Source organism: Ovis aries, chromosome 5 (genome assembly GCF_016772045.2).
Source record: "Ovis aries strain OAR_USU_Benz2616 breed Rambouillet chromosome 5, ARS-UI_Ramb_v3.0, whole genome shotgun sequence".
In the NCBI taxonomy this organism is placed as follows: Eukaryota; Metazoa; Chordata; class Mammalia; order Artiodactyla; family Bovidae; genus Ovis; species Ovis aries.
In genome coordinates, this window is record NC_056058.1 from 9,876,819 (window position 1) to 9,896,570 (window position 19,752).

The following is a 19,752-nucleotide window of genomic DNA, read 5'->3' on the forward strand; positions in this document are numbered from 1 at the left end:
CTGTCTAGGAGCTGCGGTGTGAGCTCCTGCTCTGTGTCAGGCCCCAGGCTCTGTCCCCCCAGCCCCGAGAGCCACATTAACAGGCACCTAGGGGCAGGAAATGGCAACCGACTGCAGTGTTCTTTCTTGGGAAATCCCACGAACAGAGGAGCCTGGGGGGTATAGTCCATGGGGTCGCAAAAAAGTTGGACATGGCCGAGCACACACACCAGCAGAGGGGACCCTGAAGCAGGGGGTGGCGGCTGGGATTCGGTCAGGAGCCGCTGCGCAGAGGCAGAGGGGCCGCGAGCCAGCCCTCCCCTTGCCCACCCGCAGGTGAACCTGGTGTTCCTCATGGTGACTCTGCACAAGATGGTCCGGAGCTCATCCGTGCTCAAGCCTGACTCCAGTCGCCTCGACAACATTAAGTGAGCACCCCTCCCCATACCCCTGCCCTGGCACCTCTGAGCTGGGCCCAGCCTCTCCCAGGCTTTCCTGAAAGGTGGTGTTCTCACCTCTGGGTTGCTTTTTAAGGACGAAGGTGGTGTTTTACTATGTTCTTTCTGTGTCTGTTTAACGAGTATTAGAAAACATGGTGTTAGCACATCCAATGAAGGTTTCAGGCACATCGCCGCTTCGGGTGAGACTGAGTTCACAGAGCAAGCACAGGGAGTGCCCTAGAGGTCCATGGTCAGGATTCGGTGCTTTCACTGCCAAGGGTGTGGGTTCAGTCCCCGGTTGGGGAACTAAAGATACCTCAAGCTGTGCAAGGTGGCCGAAAAAAATATGTGAGTCCATTTCAGGGTACTTAAAGACACATAGGCAGCAGAAGATAGATTAAAGGGTTGAAGTGTGGCCAAGAGGATGAAGGATGCCGGAGAATGACCAGCTATTCAGAGAACCCTGAGCCCCCGACCTTCACATGCCCCCCAGGCCTAGCTGGGCTGATGAGTGTCGCTGGGCAGGCCTGCTCATGCCAGGGCACCGTCCAGACTTGCTGAAATAGGGATGCGCAGCAGGGCCCTGGGGGTGGTGTCCCCAACGGTGGGGACTCTGACGTCCTGTCTCCTCCCCATCCCACCACCAGATCCTGGGCCCTGGGGGCCATTGCGCTGCTCTTCCTGCTGGGCCTCACGTGGGCTTTCGGCCTCCTCTTCATCAACAAGGAGTCAGTGGTCATGGCGTATCTCTTCACCACCTTCAACGCCTTCCAGGGGGTCTTCATCTTCGTCTTTCACTGCGCCTTACAGAAGAAGGTGAGTTCCGGGGAAGGGGGCCAGGGGCCTGCCGTCCGCAGCGGGACCTGTGTCTGCCTGGAGGGAAGCACATGCTCAGGCAGGTTCTAGCCCGTGGTGAGGAGGGTTCTGGAAGAGAGCAAGACACAGGAGCCCAGAGGAATGAGAAAGCAAGACAGATGTGGGGAGTCAGGAGAGCTCAGGGCAGGGACACAGCTTAGGGTGTAGATCAAGCCTGTGGAGGAATACGGCTCTGGGTGCCACCCAGACAGAATATTTCCTACTTTAATAGTTGCAGGGTAAACCATGAGTTTGGTGGTGACAGGAAGTTTCCTTTTTAAATAAAGGGTGTTAAAGTCTGAATCTTAAAAATAAAATAAAGAGAACAGAAGCAGAGGAATGTGGAGAAGAGCGTACAGGCTGTAGACTCAAGACGGAAGCCAGGGAAACGGAGCCAAGGAGTGTTAGACTTCATCTTGAAGGCAGTGGGGAGCCCCAGTCAGGCCATTGTTGGTCTCAGAGGACAGTGCGGTGGGTGACGGCTGCACAGGGAATGAAGCAGGCAGGGGTCACTGATCTTGGCTGCAAGGTCAGCTGTGTTCCTGTTCTGATGACAGGTCCTCACTGGACGCACAGCGACAGTGGCATCCTTACAGGGCTCCCCCGCCGGCCCGCGGGGTCCGCCCTGGGCTCCCCCATTTCTCCCCGTTCCTCCAGCCATGCTCTGTCTTCTGTCCGCAGACACTCAGGCGTGGGCCTCCCTCGGGGCTTGTCCCCTGCCCCTCCCCAGATATCTGCGGGGCCCGCTGCCTTGTTTCTTTCAGGTCTTTGCCAAAATGTCTCCTTAGTGAATGCCCCTGCTCCCCCATCTGTTGGAAATCACCACCCACCACCCCTGCCGCCAGCCCTGCCTAACCCCCAGCCATGCCTCTCTGGGCAGACTGCCCACACTGAACCTGTAGATGTGTTCAGTCTCTATCTGCTGGAAGATGCCAGCTCTGAGAAGGAGGGCTTTGTTTCTGATTTGCATCTGTCCTTGGGGCCTAAACCACACTTGGCGCATAGAAGATGCTCCCTGAAGGCCTGCTGAGTGAATGAACAGATGAGAACGTAATGGGGAAGGTGGAGAGAGGAAGATGGGCCTGAGTGAGAAGAGAGCGGCAGGCGGGGATGGCGGGGTTTCTGCTGCCCACCAGCAGCCTGGCCCCGGGCCTGCCAGGCCGGGGTTCCTGCTGCCAGCTGCCCGCCCCCCGCCCGCAGGTGCACAAGGAGTACAGCAAGTGCCTGCGGCACTCCTACTGCTGCGTCCGCTCGCCGCCCGGGGGCGCGCACGGCTCACTCAAGACCTCGGCCATGCGGAGCAACGCCCGCTACTACACAGGGACCCAGGTACAGGCAGGGCCCTGCCCCGGGCTGAGGGCCGGACCGAGCGCCCCAGGCGCAGGGCCGCTCTCCGCCCGGGTCCCTGGTGGTGCCCGTCGGGCACGGGGAGGATGGGCGGCCCGAGGGCCCCTCATGTCTGGGTTACGTCCCCAGAGCCGAATCCGGAGGATGTGGAACGACACCGTGAGGAAGCAGACGGAATCCTCCTTCATGGCTGGAGACATCAACAGCACTCCTACCCTGAACCGAGGTGAGGGGGCACTCCTGAGCCCCACCTGCACTCCCTTTGAGGCTCTCCCGGCTGCCTCGTGACCGCTTCCCTCCTGGGCAGGTACCATGGGAAACCACCTGCTGACCAACCCTGTGCTGCAGCCCCGTGGGGGCACCAGCCCCTACAACACCCTCATTGCTGAGTCAGTGGGCTTCAACCCCTCCTCGCCCCCAGTCTTCAACTCCCCAGGTGAGAGCACTCTGGTGCCGGCAGAGGGTGCCAGGTCTGGGGGTGGGGAGGGTCTCTACGGGGGGCACCCTCTCGCCTCCCAAACTGGACGGAGCCTAGACCTGGCATTCTGAGCCTGCTCTCACCTTCTCTCTCTTCCCTCCTGGCTGGCACCTGCAGGGAGCTACCGGGAACCCAGTAAGTGTGACTTTTCCTGGTGACATTTCCAAGGGTGGGACAAGAGGGGAATGCGACAGCGGCCCCCTCAGGTGACCACACCTTAGAGAGAAGAACTGGGGTGCCCCCCACACACAGACAGGAGTCTCTGGCTTGGCAGCCGGCTGGATGACATTGCATTAGGTGGGGAGTCACGGTGATGGAGATCACGGGAAAGGGACCTGGCCACCCAGGCTCCTCATACTGCTGAGTCTCCAAGTCCCCAGGTCGGGGGGGACCCTGGGGAAATCGGTCCCCACCCCCACTAACCATCTGCTGAGCTGGTTCCCCACTGCCAGTGAGGAAGAGAGGGAATAGAAGACCCCAGACCCCAGGGACGGGGTGAACCCAGGGAAAGCCAGGTGAAGGCAGACACCCACCTCCCACGTGGCCCACATCCCTTCCACTGCCCAGCTCTCCTCCTGAGCCGCTCCCTTCTGCCTGCAGAGCACCCCTTGGGAGGCCGGGAAGCCTGCGGCATGGATACGCTACCCCTCAACGGCAACTTCAACAACAGCTACTCCTTGCGAAGCGGGGATTTCCCTCCCGGGGACGGGGCCCCTGAGCCCCCTCGAGGCCGGAATCTGGCCGACGCCGCTGCCTTCGAGAAGATGATCATCTCGGAGCTGGTGCACAATAACCTGCGGGGGGGCAGCAGCGGAGCCAAGGGCCCTCCACCGCCGGAGCCCCCTGTGCCACCAGTGCCAGGGGGCAGCGGGGAGGAAGAGGCCGGCGGGCCCGGGGGCGCTGACCGGGCAGAGATCGAACTTCTCTACAAGGCCCTGGAGGAGCCACTGCTGCTGCCCCGGGCCCAGTCGGTGCTGTACCAGAGCGATCTGGACGAGTCGGAGAGCTGCACGGCGGAGGATGGAGCCACCAGCCGGCCCCTCTCCTCGCCTCCAGGCCGGGACTCCCTCTACGCCAGTGGGGCCAACCTGCGGGACTCGCCCTCCTACCCGGACAGCAGCCCCGAGGGGCCCAGTGAGGCCCTGCCCCCACCCCCACCTGCACCCCCTGGTCCCCCTGAAATCTACTACACCTCGCGCCCGCCGGCCCTGGTGGCCCGGAACCCCCTGCAGGGCTACTACCAGGTCCGGCGGCCCAGCCACGAGGGCTACCTGGCGGCCCCGGGCCTTGAGGGGCCAGGCCCCGACGGGGACGGGCAGATGCAACTGGTTACCAGTCTCTGAGGGACCTCATGGACCGGGGGCTGGTGGCCCGGGCCAGGGAGGGGCCCCTGGGTGGGGCTCGTGGGAGAGGGAGACGGATGGAGACAGTGGCCGATGGGCCACTCTCTCCAGGCGCCCCTTGGCCGTGGGCCCTCCAGGCCCCTTGGGGGCTGTGCTGTGGGGGCCCGAGGTGCAGGGTTCACAGACAGGGTTTCCCACCAGCCATGTGCACCAGCTCAATTCGGGGGAAGTGCAGTGAGGAGCCAAGAGGCCCCCAGGGGAGTGAGGAAGGAGACATTGGAAGGGTGCAGCCCACCCTTGACTTCCCCCCACCCCTTCCTGTTCCCTGGAGGGAAATGAGGATTCTGCTTGCCCTGGGCCAAAGGCCCTGCTGGATGAAGCCTGTCAGCTGCTCCTCTCTTTGCAGCCGAAAGTGCTGCCGGCTGCACCCAGATGGAGCAGCGGGCGCAGGACAGATGGACAGGTTCCTCTGCACTCCAGTTCCCTGCTCCTCGGAGACTGGGGCCGCTGGCCTGGGAGAGCGCCCTCACGGGGAGAAAGCCCCAGGGCGAGAGGAATGGGCGGTTGTGGCTGGTGGTTTACAGGTGGAACTTTCTTTGAAGCTCCTTCTCTCTGCTCTTTGTCCCTGCTTTCCCCGGCAAGCCTGCCCCCTCAGCCCTCCCTGAGTGCACCCAATGACCCCCTCCCTTGGGGCGACTCCTGATGAAGCACAACTCCCTGCAGGGCCCCCAGCCCACAGGGGTGGCCGGACTTGAGCAGTTCCCAGTCCTGTGGGCTCGGCTATCGGCTATCGGGGGAGCAGATTTTGGGTCTGGAGCTCCCTGGGGAGTGGGTCCTGGGCTTGGATCTTTCCCTAGGGGGCCCTCTTACCCCCCTCCTCTCTCTTCCTCCTCCTCCTCTTCCCCCATTGCTGTAAATATTTCAATGAAATGGAAAAGAAAAAAAAAAGACAAAAAAGAAAGAAAGAAAATCTCATCACTTGAAGCCACCAGGAGCCTGCGGCCCGGCCAGCCCGGGATTTGTCCGGAGCCGAGCTGCGCCGCCGGGCCCTGGCAGCCAGGACTTCTCCATGTACGTGTGCATCCCCCAGCCGGGGTGGGCGGGCCACCAGAGCAGCTTTTTACAATCCAGAGACAACAAAATCTAGAAGCAACATCGAAACAAAGAACCTGGTTCTGTCGCCCCCCCCCAACCCTCCCGGTTCCGCGCCTCTCCCTGGCATCAGTCAGCCCTCCTGGGGCGTGTACCTCACTGCCTGCCCCAGGGCTCGGCCCGTCTCCCCTGCCCCTCCCCGTGGCCCGGGGAGGCACCCTCACGCCCAAAGATGCTTCTGCCGAGATGGCTGCGCTGTCCCTTTGAGTTCCTGCTTCTTGTATATTGCTTCTGGGACTGAGGGCCTGGGAAGAAGGGGCTGATTTCCTGCCTAGAGAAGTTGATGGGAAGGAAAATGAGGGCAGCGGTGTTTGCTGGGGGCAGGTAGGACTGGGAAGGAAGGAATGGGAGTGGTGAGGTGGTCTTTCACCAGGTGGGGAGGCTGAAACTGAGAGGTCGCCTTGGCTCCCCTCCACCCTCCTGCAGGAGAGGCAAAGCCAGGTACTAGGGCCTGGCTGGGGTGTCTCCTGAGGACCTCCCTGCCCCCTCTCCAGTCTGTCTCCCTGGCCTTCCCAGCAACCCTCCCCCCCACCTCTTTGGAGGTAGCATAGTCCCATTGCCATAGCCCAGCCCTGTCATTGCCATTTCCCCAGGGGTAGCCCTCCACCTTTGCTCTGACCCCTCATCTCTTTTATCCCTCTTTTCTCACAAGTGCCATGAGTTTTCAAACATCTTCGGGTCTCAGCCTGCTGCTGCCATGAACTTCTTTGGGTTCAGGGGGAGGGACTCTAGGGAGGAACTGGGGAAAGGGGTGGAGGGGTGGCTGGAGGGACCCTTTTTGCTGCTAGAAAGCCCCTCCCTTCTCCTGAGGAGCTGGGGCTGGCTGGTCCCCATCAGTTAGGGGAGAAGGGGCCAGACCAAAGAAGCTGGTTTGTCCCATGCCGGGGGACAGGAGTGGGGAGAAGGTAAGGCTGGGTTCCATCTGTTTTCTGGAAGGGAGGGTTAACCCCTTTGACCAGACCATGGGCAGGTCTGAGCGGAGGGGAAGGAAGGATGGGAACAGTCTCGCCCAGGTGGCTCCGTGAGGAAGGTATGGGGCAGCTCCACCGCTTCCCTTGACTTCATTAGGCCAGAACTCCTCTGTGGGGACTAGAGCGCTGCTGGGAGACGAGGGTAGGTGGAAGGGTGGGCCTGGCCCAGGCATCAGCCAGGCTAGAGAGTCAGGCCTCCTCTGGCACCAGCAGAGAGGTCTGGAAGAGCTGGGGGCGGCGGGGGTAGAGGTCCCGGGGACTGGAGGCAAGCAAGGCGCCTCGCTTCCTCTTCCCTGCCCAGTCCTTTTATCTCTCCAGACTCTGACAATCAAGGGGAGAGAGAGGGTGCAGCGGGTCCTGGGGCTCCCACTCCAGGCAGAATCCCCAAGGTGGGCTCCCAGGCCTCAGAGCTGTGTGGCAGGGCCCCCTGGTCGGTAGGTCTGGACATGCCGCAGTCCAGCATGAGGCTACCCTGAGCGCCCAGGTGTCCCCCCACCCCCGCCAGACCTGGTGCCTTGACGCCCCCACCCCAGCTGGGACAGTGTAGAGAAGGAAGGGTCTTGGTTTCCTCTCCTACTCCCTTCCTTGGGCTCCTGAATTCATTTGCTTTGGAATCTTGTTAATTATTTTTCTTCGGGTTTGGTGTTTTTTTTGGGGGGGGGGGTTGATTTTCCTTGCCTTCCTTTCTCTCAGTGTCTCCACCTCTTCCCCTGTGTCTTTCTCACTGTCTCTGTGTTCCTCTTCTCTCACCCTCAGTTTCTCTCTGTCCATTCGGGCCTCCTCCCCTCTTCTCCCATGACCCCAGTCCCTCCTTGGTCTCCTTTTCGATATGCCAAACCAATTTTGGGTCGAGTGCATTTAACGAGAACAAAACAAAAGGCTCATAACAACAAGAACGTTTCAGAAAAAAACAAAAAGTTTAAAAAAAAATTGTTGAGTCAAAAATCAATAAAGAAATTAAGATTTCTTGGAATGACAAGAGTGGCATGACTCATTGAGGTGGGGGGCGGCTGGGGGTGTGGTGAGTGAGCGGCTCTTTACAGAGCATCCCTGTGAGGCTGTGACCCAGTGAGGAGCCTGCACTGCTGTTCAGAACCCACGGCAGAGGCCTGGTGCGCCAGCCAGCCAGCCATGTTCACAGCACTTGGTGGGCTCAAGGGCCTAGCTGGGCAATTCAGGTGCAATTTCTCTCTCAAGCCTCATAAATGCTTTGGGTGGAGGGTGCCTGTGCTCCATTTGATAGGTGGGGAAACAGGCCTATAGCACCTGGATGCACGTCCCAGTCTCTGGGCTAGGCCACTGTGCCACATGGCGTCTCATCCAAGCCCTTCTCGGCCCGGACCTCTGTCCACAGGCTGTTAAAAGCCAAACCCAGGAACCATACGCTGCGCCCTGTGTGATTCCAACTGCCATTCCTGGACTCCCACGTGTTACTGGAGTGGTGCATTTTTGATCGTGACAGCACAGTGGAATGGCACCACGTCTATCTCACTTTCTCAAATACAGCAGCCAGTATTCAGAGAGAGGAAAGACCAAACAGTCCTAGAACCTCTCTCTCTCTCCGTCTGCCCTCAACACAGGCATCTGGGGTACCACCCCCTGCCATTCCTCTCCCCAGCTACTCCTTCCCAGTCTCCATGCCGGTTCCCTCTCATCTCCTGACCTCTTAATGTTGACAGGCCCAAGGGTTCAGCCTTGGACCTTTACCTACACTCACTCCCTGGAAGATCTCATCCCATTTCATGGTTTTAAATAAAGCTGACCCTTCAGCAACACATCACCACACAGGTCCACTCAGATGAAGATTTTTTTTTTAATAATTATATTGGAAACATTTTTGGAGATTTGCAACAATTGGTAAAAACTCAGTATAGCCTAGAAATATAAAAAAAATTAAGAAAGGTATATCATGAATGCATAAAATATATATAGATACTATTTTATCATTTATTACTATAAAATGTGGGCTTTCCAGGTGGCTCAGTAGTAAAGAAACCATCTGCCAATGCAGGAGACCCTGGGTCGATCCTTGGGTGGGGAAGATCCCCTGGAGAAGAAAATGGTAACCCACTCCAGTACTCTTGCCTGGGAAACTGCCTGGACAGAGGAGCATGGCGCGCTACAGTCCATGGGGTCACAAAAGAGCCGGACATGATTTAGTGACTAAACAACAATCATAAAATATATACACATCGATTATAAAAAGTTGAAGTTAAAACTTATCAAAACTTTCGGACTTACAGACCATACATGGCGCCACTGACCACACAAGGCTCCCATAAAGCAATCGTCGCTGCTGCTTCATTACCAATGAGTGAAGCATTATACCTGTAAATAAAAATGAATTTCTTTTTCACAGTTATCTAATTTCATTTCTGATGTCCACTGTTAGGAATATGTGTAACATCTACAGTGTTGTTTTTTTTTTTTTTATCATATAAGAAAACACTGATGTAGGTACTGAGAGACAATTCATCTTGTAGACAGGTAAGGTAAACTTATAGTATTGATAACTATAGTATAGTACTGTAAATGTATCATCTCTTCACAGCTGAAGTCTACCAAAAATTTAGAGAAGAGCTAACACCTATCCTACTCAAACTCTTCCAGAAAATTGCAGAGGAAGGTAAACTTCCAAACTCATTCTATGAGGCCACCATCACCCTAATACCAAAACCTGACAAAGATGTCACAAAAAAAGAAAACTACAGGCCAATATCACTGATGAACATAGACGCAAAAATCCTCAACAAAATTCTAGCAATCAGAATCCAACAACACATTAAAAAGATCATACACCATGACCAAGTGGGCTTTATCCCAGGGATGCAAGGATTCTTCAATATCCGCAAATCAATCAATGTAATTCACCACATTAACAAATTGAAAAATAAAAACCATATGATTATCTCAATAGATGCAGAGAAGGCCTTTGACAAAATTCAACATCCATTTATGATAAAAACTCTCCAGAAAGCAGGAATAGAAGGAACATACCTCAACATAATAAAAGCTATCTATGACAAACCCACAGCAAACATTATCCTCAATGGTGAAAAATTGAAAGCATTTCCCCTAAAGTCAGGAACAAGACAAGGGTGTCCACTTTCACCGCTACTATTCAACATAGTTCTGGAAGTTTTGGCCACATCAATCAGAGCAGAAAAAGAAATAAAAGGAATCCAAATTGGAAAAGAAGAAGTAAAACTCTCATTGTTTGCAGATGACATGATCCTCTACATGGAAAACCCTAAAGACTCCACCAGAAAATTACTAGAGCTAATCAATGAATATAGTAAAGTTGCAGGATATAAAATCAACACTCAGAAATCCCTTGCATTCCTATACACGAATAATGAGAAAGTAGAAAAAGAAATTAAGGGAACAATTCCATTCACCATTGCAACGAAAAGAATAAAACACTTAGGAATATATCTACCTAAAGAAACTAAAGACCTATATATAGAAAACTATAAAACACTGATGAAAGAAATCAAAGAGGACACTAATAGATGGAGAAATATACCATGTTCATGGATCGGAAGAATCAATATAGTGAAAATGAGTATACTACCCAAAGTAATTTACAAATTCAATGCAATCCCTATCAAGCTACCAGCCACATTTTCACAGAACTAGAACAAATAATTTCAAGATTTGTATGGAAATACAAAAAACCTCGAATAGCCAAAGCAATCTTGAGAAAGAAGAATGGAACTGGAGGAATCAACTTGCCTGACTTCAGGCTCTACTACAAAGCCACAGTCATCAAGACAGTATGGTACTGGCACAAAGACAGACATATAGATCAATGGAACAAAATAGAAAGCCCAGAGATAAATCCACACACATATGGACACCTTATCTTTGACAAAGGAGGCAAGAATATACAATGGAGTAAAGACAATCTCTTTAACAAGTGGTGCTGGGAAAACTGGTCAACCACTTGTAAAAGAATGAAACTAGATCACTTTCTAACACCGCACACAAAAATAAACTCAAAATGGATTAAAGATCTAAATGTAAGATCAGAAACTATAAAACTCCTAGAGGAGAACATAGGCAAAACACTCGCAGACATAAATCACAGCAGGATCCTCTATGATCCACCTCCCAGAATTCTGGAAATAAAAGCAAAAATAAACAAATGGGATCTAATTAAAATTAAAAGCTTCTGCACAACAAAGGAAAATATAAGCAAGGTGAAAAGACAGCCTTCTGAATGGGAGAAAATAATAGCAAATGAAGCAACTGACAAACAACTAATCTCAAAAATATACAAGCAACTTATGCAGCTCAACTCCAGAAAAATAAACGACCCAATCAAAAAATGGGCCAAAGAACTAAATAGACATTTCTCCAAAGAAGACATACGGATGGCTAACAAACACATGAAAAGATGCTCAACATCACTCATTATTAGAGAAATGCAAATCAAAACCACAATGAGGTACCACTTCACACCAGTCAGAATGTCTGCGATCCAAAAATCTGCAAGCAATAAATGCTGGAGAGGGTGTGGAGAAAAGGGAACCCTCCTACACTGTTGGTGGGAATGCAAACTAGTACAGCCACTATGGAGAACAGTGTGGAGATTCCTTAAAAAATTGCAAATAGAACTACCACACAGCAATCCCACTGCTGGGCATACACACCAAGGAAACCAGAATGGAAAGACACACATGTACCCCAATGTTCATCGCAGCACTGTTTATAACAGCCAGGACATGGAAACAACCTAGATGTCCATCAGCAGATGAATGGATAAGAAACCTGTGGTACATATACACAATGGAGTATTACTCAGCCGTTAAAAGAATTCATTTGAATCAGTTCTGATGGGATGGATGAAACTGGAGCTGATCATACAGAGTGAAGTAAGCCAGAAAGAAAAACACCAATACAGTATACTAACACATATATATGGAATTTAGGAAGATGGCAATGACGACCCTGTATGCAAGACAGGAAAGAAGACACAGATGTGTATAACGGACTTTTGGACTCAGAGGGAGAGGGAGAGGGTAGGATGATTTGGGAGAATGGCATTCTAACATGTATACTATCATGTAAGAATTGAATCGCCAGTCTATGTCTGACGCAGGATACAGCATGCTTGGGGCTGGTGCATGGGGATGACCCAGAGAGACGTTATGGGGAGGGAGGTGGGAGGGGGGTTCATGTTTGGGAATGCATGTAAGAATTAAAGATTTTAAAATTTAAAAAATAAAAAACTAAAAAAAAAAAGATTTTCTTAATAGTTTCTTTTCTATAGCTTATTTTACTTTAAGAATACAGGATATAATACATATAACATACAAAATATGTATTAATTTACTTTATGTTATTAGTAAGGCTTCCAGTCAACAGTAGGCTACTAGTAGTTAAATTCTGGGGGGAGACAAAAGTTATACATGGAGGGACTTCTCCGGCAGTCCAGTGGTTAAGACTCTGTGTTTTCCACTGCAGGGGACTCAGGTTCAACCCCTGGTTGGGGAACATGCTGTGTAGTGCAGTCAGAAAAAAAGAAAAGTTACATATGGATTTTTGATTGCACCAGGGTCAGCACCCCAAACTCCTGCATTGCTCAAGGTCAGCTGTACCATCTATTCTACTGATATCTTCCAAATGTAGAGCTCCAGCCTGAACTTCCATCTCAAGCTCTAGATTCATCTACATCTAATGAACCACTCCACATCTTCCCCCGGGTGTCTGGTAAGATCTCAAATGTAATGTGTCCTGAACCCAGCTACACACACCTGCTCCAGTTCCTCCTAATGTAACGTGGCCTGAAGCCAGCTACACACACAGACACACACACCTGCTCCAGTTCCTCCTAACGTAATGTGGCCTGAAGCCAGCTACACACACACACACACACCTTGCCTGCTACACACACACACACACACACACACACACACCTGCCAGCTACACACACACACACACACACACACACACCTGCTCCACACCCGGAGATTCAAGATAAGACCCTTGGAGCCTCCCTTGAACTCACTCGCTGTTTCATACCCCATGTCTAATCTGAAGCAGATGCAATGGTGGCTCTAACTTTAAAATACCCAATTAACTAGTTCTTACTACCTTGGTTCAAACCCCCACTGTCTCTCACCAGGACCATGGTAACAGTCCACGAACTAGCTCCCTTGTCCCTCTTCAGTCTTTTCTCAACACAGAAACCAAAGTGATCTCAATAAGCATACTTTTGTCCCTCCTCAGCTTAAAGCCCGGAAGGCCTCCTCCTGGCCCAGACAAAAGGGCCAGGACAACAAAATGGCCCACAGGCTCTCCAGCATCAGATCTCATCCCCATGGCTCTCCTCCTTCCCTCCACTCCAGTCACACTGGGGTCCTCACCGTCCACAAACACACAGGCACTCTCCTGTCTGCCTCAGGACCTTTGCACCAGCTGTTCCTAGGGTTCACATATTCTCCTGGCAGGGCATATGAAAATCAGAGCTTCCCACCAGGCCTGACCAGGCTACTCCATTTAAATGGCAATTGCTGCTCCAGAATTTCCCAACCCCCGTCTTGCTTTGTCTCCCATCTCACAAACTATCTTTTTTGCTTGTTTATTGTCTGCCTCCCAAACTAGAATATAATGCACAAGTCACGTCCAATTCTTTGCGACCCCAAGGACTATACAGTCCATGGAATTCTCCAGGCCAGAATACTGGAGTTGGTAGCCTTTCTCTTCTCCAGGGATCTTCCCAAACCAGGGAAGATTGCAGGCAGATTCTTTACCAGCTGAGCCACAAGATAAGCCCAAGAATATAATGCATAAGGGTCTTTTTCTTTCCACTGCTGTTTCCTACTGTCTAGCACAGTGTCTGACACACTGTAGGGGATCAATGAATATTTGTTAGAAGACATAAAGCTGAATTGAGCATCAGACACAGAGTAGGCCTGAGATGAGTTAAAACCCTTCCCTCAGCAGCTCTCAGCTCCCACACGCTGTTCTGTGTGATGCTGATGTTAGTTCAGCAAGGTCCTGAAACCTAAGTTCAACAGTTTAGCTAATGCCCAACGATATCCTATGCTGATGAGGAACTAGTTCTACTGGACTTACTGAAAGATGCTCTGTGAGCAAATTCGGGAGATTTAAGCGTAGGTAAACTTAACTGTATGTGATTCTGACCTCATGCTCTTTGAAATTTAATCCTGGCCTAAGATGAGATTCTACAACAAGGCCAGTTCTTCCTCCTTTTTGCCCTTTACTCTCCCAGCACTGCACACACGACTCCTTCCTCCGCACACACAGTGAGGCCTGCTGTGCCTGACAACCTGTGAGCCTCAGGGCTTGCCAGGCACCCGTCCACACTGGGGGCAACCATACGCACGTGCCCAGGAACAGTAACACTTATGTTGAGACTCCTTTCAAAGCTCTTTGCTACATTTCATCTTAATTATCATAACATATGTTATTATCCCCACATATCAGATGAGGAAACTGAAGTGAAGAATGATTAAATGACTTACTCAAGTAAGATTAAGCAGTTCAAAGTGCCCACACCCTGTAGATACCTTACGTATACTGTCCAATTTAATCCTTCCAACCACCCAACGAGACAGGTTTTACTTGGTTCCATTTTACACCTACAGAAGCTGAAACACACTGACGTTCACCTGGCTAAAAGAGAAAGTTGGACCAGGCCTCCATCTTGGTCTTCTGACCTCAGGGGCTGCATCTAGGGTTGTCTGCACTCAGCTGCAGTTTCCTAGCACCGCCCCCCACTTTCTGCCAAGCCTGCTAGGCACACACTAAGGGGGGCTGAGTATATGGGCTCCCCACATCAGAGGAATGCCCACAAACTGTGCCACACCCTCATGGGCCCTACATACCTAGTATGTTAGAGGACTATCCAGAGTGGACTCATGTCAGTTAAGCTAGAGGGAAGGCCCTGATGCAGAGCAATGGAGGATTCTCTCAGATACCCAAAGGACTGAAAGCACTGGAGCCTCTGCTGTTGAGAAAACCTATCTCCCACGAACTCTTGGGAAGATCTAGAGGTGCTAGGCTGAGGCTACCCCTTTATCCCCACAATATCCTCAAGCTTATTCTTTTCTTTAAATTTATTTGGTAATTGAAGGATAAATGCTTTACAGAATTTTTTTTTTCTGTCAAACCTCAACATGAATCAGCCATGTGTGCGTTAGTCGCTCAGTCACGTCTGACTCTTTGCAACCCCATAGACTGTAGCCTGCAGGCTTCTCTGTCCATGGGATTCTCTAGGCAAGAATACTGCAGTGGATTGCCATTCCCTTCTCCGGAGGATCTTCCCAACCCAGAGATCGAACCCTGGTCTCCTGCATTGCAGGCACTCTTTACTATTTGAGCTATAGGCAATCAGCCATAGGTATACATACGTCCCCTCCCTCTTGAACCTCCCTCCCATGTTCCCCCTCTAGGTTGATATAGAGCCCCTGTTTGAGTTCCCTGAGATACATTATTCTTTTTTCTAATTTTTGGCTGCACTGGGTCTTCGTTACTGCACATGGGCCTTCTCTAGTTGCGGTGAGTGGGGGCTGCACTCGAGCTGCGATACACAGGATTTCTCGTGGCTTCTATTGCAGAAGATGTGTCCTGTGCATTGGCAGATGGGTTCCTAACACCAGGGTCACCAGAGAAGTCCCTTCTCAGGCTTATTCTGCTCCTCTCTCACCTTTTCAAACATCTCAGTCATGGCAACAAGCTGCGATGACAGGACCCGCTCCCACCTGTATCCCTTCCTACGTCACTGGACCGCTCCTTGACGAAAACCCTTGTAACCACGACTCTTCCATCTGTCCTGCCCCACTGTTTTCCACCACCCAGCTTCTCACAACTGAAGCCCTCATTTTAAGACAACCAGTCCTCTCCTGGGAACTGATCCTAAGGAAACACCCATGTGCATGAAGACTGCAACAAGAAGGTTCACTGCAACAAGGCTTCTAAGAGTGAAACGCTAGATAATCTAAAATTTCAGCACAGAAAACTGTTATGTGAATAATGCACATCCATTTGCGGCCACTCAAAATGATAACGTAGAAGAACACTAAATGCGTGAAAATCTATTCGTAACAATCCTAAGGATAAAAACCTATATATAAAAACAAGGTGAAGCATGACTTCACTTTCGTTGTGACGGCATGTATATACAGTGTGTATATACAAACGTGAAACTGTATGTGTGTGCATAAATATAAAATATATGCAGAATATAAAGCTAAGCATCAGAATATTAACAGGGGTAACTATAACTTTCTTGAAACTCTGTATTTTAAAAATTGTTTGCATTACACATGTTACTTTTGCAACAGGAAAAAATATTTGTGTGTCCTACTTTCTATGGAGGAACAAAGGCCAAGGATAACCAACACAGATGGAAGAAAGAACAAGGTGGGGAATTAGCCTTGCCAAGACTGGTTATAGTGTGTTAATATTTCACATAATGGGGTGTTGGCAGGGGAAGAGACAAAAAGTCTGAGGGAAGAGACCTGTGGCTAGATGGAAACTTGCTCTAGGCAGAGATTACAAATCACTAGGAAAAGGATTGGAGAAGGCGATGGCAGCCCATTCCAGTACTCTTGCCTGGAAAATCCTGTGGAGGGAGGAGACTGGTGGGCTGCAGTCCATGGGGTTGCGACTAGTCGGACACAACTGAGGGACTTCACTTTCACTTTTCACTTTCATGCACTGGAGAAGGAAATGACAACCCACTCCAGTATTTCTGCCTGGAGAATCCCAGGGACGGGGGAGCCTGGTGGGCTGCCGTCTATGGGGTCACACAGAGTCGGACACGACTGAAGCGACTCAGCAGCAGCAGCAGCAGGAAAAGGATGGATTAATCCAGAGGATCTGACATTTTCTGGTCTTGAGCTCCCTTCACTCTTTTAAAAACTTATTTTAAAAATAATGGTAGGGAGGGGGTTGTCTGGGAGGAGCACAGAGGATTTTATAATGAATATGTCACACATTTGTTGAAGTCCACAGAATGTACACTAAGGGTGAACCTTTCTGTAAGTTGTGGATTTTAGGTGATAATGATGTGTCAGTATAGGTTCATCAATTGTAACAAATTCACCACTTCGGTGGTGGATGTTAACAGTAGGGGATACTATGCATTCACGAGGCAGAAGTAGATGTGAGAAATCTGTCATGAACCTAAAACTGCTCTAAAAAATTAATTTTAAAAAAATTAACAAGGACCCTAATGAGCTGTTCTTTATGGGACTAGAGGTTCTATCTACTTATATTTACTAAACTGGAAATTAAAACTGAGAAAAATTTAAAATATTTAAATTAGGTAATAAATCTTTTAAATGTTAAAATAACCTATTTTATTAAAAATAACTGTATATTTTTAAAAAATAGGTAGTGAAAAGAATGGCATTGTTTTACATTTTTGTAAAGCTCCTACCCTCTAGCATAATGAAAGAGCTGGATTCTCACATAGGTTTCTGCAATCAACCTGTTGCACTATGCTGTCTTGGTTGAAGTATATGAAGAAAAGCCAGCCTAACAAAGGCATATAGTTGGAAAAGGGAGGAGTGTTATAGACTTTTCAACTAATTTGGGATATTTCACTTGGTTACTATACCAAAACTCAACAAGTGGTGGTGTATTAAGTTAGTTACAATGTAGAGTATGAAACTGTATCAATAAACTTTTCTTACTGTTACACTGGAACTCATTGGTCTATTTTACAAATTTTGATCTTATATGACTGATTTTATAACATCATGCATTGGTCTTTAGGAAAACATTAATATGCTGAATTATTATATTTCACTATATAGTTTTTTTTTTAATGTATGTTAATTGTATCACCACTGATCTCATCAGGAAAGCCTTCAAATATTGAAAAGTTGGGGACTTCCCTGGTGCTCCAAATAGAGAGCCTGGGTTCAGTCTCTGGTCAGGGAACTAGATCCCACATGCTGCAGCTAAAGATCCTACATGCCACAATGAAGACTGAATATCCCACGTGCCCCAACTAAGACCCAGAGCAGCCATATATATATATATGTTATCAGGCTCACGGTGATGAATAAAAGCTTCCCAAATGTCTGTTTTGCTTAAAAGCTCAAATATTATCACTGACAACACACTGTCAATGTTCCTCCTAGTGACAACTCACTTCATTCATTTCTGAGAAAATACATGGCCAATATCCTAATCTGAATAGTTAAAAATTAGTGATTATTCAGTAAAAATGGTGTTCATGAAAAAAGTAGGCTGTTCCACTTCCACTCACACTGGACAAATGCATTACCTCCTTACCGTCATTCTCCAGCATGCAACAGAAGCGCGCTCCGCAAATGTCCCATTTCACCACCCAGAATATTAGGAAGACCTGCTGTAGGGCTAAGCTTTAACACAATTACTACTTTCACTGCTCCTTCAAGGACATTCTTCAGTGAAACTGTTTCAACACTGAGCGTGTGTGAGGTGATAAGGAATACAATGACGACCACGACACGATACCTAATACAGTGACCCTGCACGGATTCCGGAAGTGGCCAGCAGTTTTACTGTCGCTCTTGTACCAACAGTACACAAACAACACAGCACAAATGAAAAAGGCAAATAATGCTTTAGAATATTATGAAAAGTTTATCTCATGGACTCCCTAAAAGGTTATTGGGGACCCCCAAGGGGCTGTATTTTGAGAACCACTGGTCTGTTCAATAAATGGAGCTGAAGCTGGAACAACTGGTTATCCATTTGAAAAAAATTAAACCTACCTCACATCATAAACAAAAATAAATTCCAGTTTGATTTTTCTAACCTAAATATGAAAAATATAACTTCCAGAAGAAATACAGTAAGATATTTTATTGACCTCAGTGTAAGATTTCTTAAGCAAGACACAAAAAAACACCAACTGTAAGTAGATTTATAATTCTGATGACATTAAAATAATGATGATGGTGACAGTAATAATAATAGATTCTGAACATCAGTAGACACTACAGTGCAACTTCTCTGGCAGTCCAGGGCTTAATAATCTGCCTTGCAATGCAGGGGATTTGGGTTTGATCCCCAGTTGGGGAACTAATTGGAAAAGGAAATGGCAACGCACTCCAGTACTCTTGCCTGGAAAATTCCATGGATTGAGGAGCCTGGTAGGCTCCAGTCCATGGGGTCGCAGAGAGTCAGACACCACTGAGAGACTTCACTCACTACTGGGGAACTAATATTCCACATGCCTCAGAGCAACTAAGCCTACACACCACGACTAGAGAGAACTAAGACCCAGTGCAGCCAAATAAACATTTAAAAAAGAAATGAAAAAGACACCATACAAACAAAAACACACACCTCACTTATAAGAAGTCCTGCACTCAGTAAAATGAAGACAATTCAGCAGGAAAATGGACAAAGATATGAACAGGCAATTCACGAAAGCAAATAGTCAAACAAACATGAAAAAAGTTCAGTTTCCTTTGTTAATCAGGGTAATGCAAACTGAAACCAGTAATTCACACCCATCATAAGGACAAGTATGTAAAAGTCTGACAACAGCAAGTGTAATAAGGACACAGCAAGAGCAACTTTGTTGGCAGGAGTGATAACTGGCTCCATCATTTTGAAGAACACACTAGCAATATCTAGTCAAGGTGAATATTCCCAAACCTCAGCAAACCATCACCTAAGTATGCATCCCAGGGAGACCGCTGCAAGTGTACACCAAGAGCCATGCACAACAATGAACACTACAGTGCTGTTTGGAAGACAGAAGACTGGAAACTGGGCTTCCCCGGCGGCTCTGTGGTAAAGAATCCACCTGCCAACGGAGGAGACATGGGTTAGATCCCTGGTCCGGGAAGGTCCCACATGAAGAGGAGCAACTAAGTCCGTGTACCACAAATATTGAGCCTGTGCTTTAGAGCCCAGGAGCCAAAACTACTGAAGCCTGTGAACCCTAGAGCCTGTGCTCTGCAATAAGAGAAGCCACTGAGGTAAGAAGCCCATGCATCGCAACCAGAGGGTAGCCCCTGCTTGTCACAGCTACAGAAAAGCCAGCACAGCAATGTGACCCAGCACAGCCAAACCTAAGTAAATTTTTTAAATTTAAGGAAAAAACAGAAAAGTAGAAACAACTTAAATAACAAGCAAGAGGTGGATGGATAAGCAAATTCTGTCCAACAAAACTTTCTGTGATCACGCAAGCATTCTTTATTGGAGTT

The 19,752-nt window shown here is 49.3% G+C and overlaps 1 protein-coding gene across 10 annotated transcripts in view; it reads left to right on the forward strand.

The window, feature by feature from the left end:
* The window catches only part of ADGRL1 (adhesion G protein-coupled receptor L1), a 50,822-nt gene extending 43,284 nt beyond the window's left edge, over positions 1–7,538 (forward strand). For 4 of the 10 annotated variants that reach the window (XM_042249811.1, XM_027969501.2, XM_027969502.2 and 1 more), the window contains 7 exons: positions 316–407; positions 1,067–1,235; positions 2,475–2,603; positions 2,751–2,847; positions 2,929–3,057; positions 3,217–3,234; positions 3,700–7,538. In XM_042249811.1, the coding sequence (XP_042105745.1) occupies positions 316–407; positions 1,067–1,235; positions 2,475–2,603; positions 2,751–2,847; positions 2,929–3,057; positions 3,217–3,234; positions 3,700–4,442 (1,377 nt within the window). In that variant the 3' untranslated portion in view covers positions 4,443–7,538. Of the gene's footprint in view, positions 1–315; positions 408–1,066; positions 1,236–2,474; positions 2,848–2,928; positions 3,058–3,216; positions 3,235–3,551 lie in introns of all 10 variants that reach the window. The other 6 variants (XM_060416268.1, XM_060416269.1, XM_042249810.2 and 3 more) reach the window with 4 other exon arrangements.
* Positions 7,539–19,752: the final 12,214 nt, after the last annotated feature.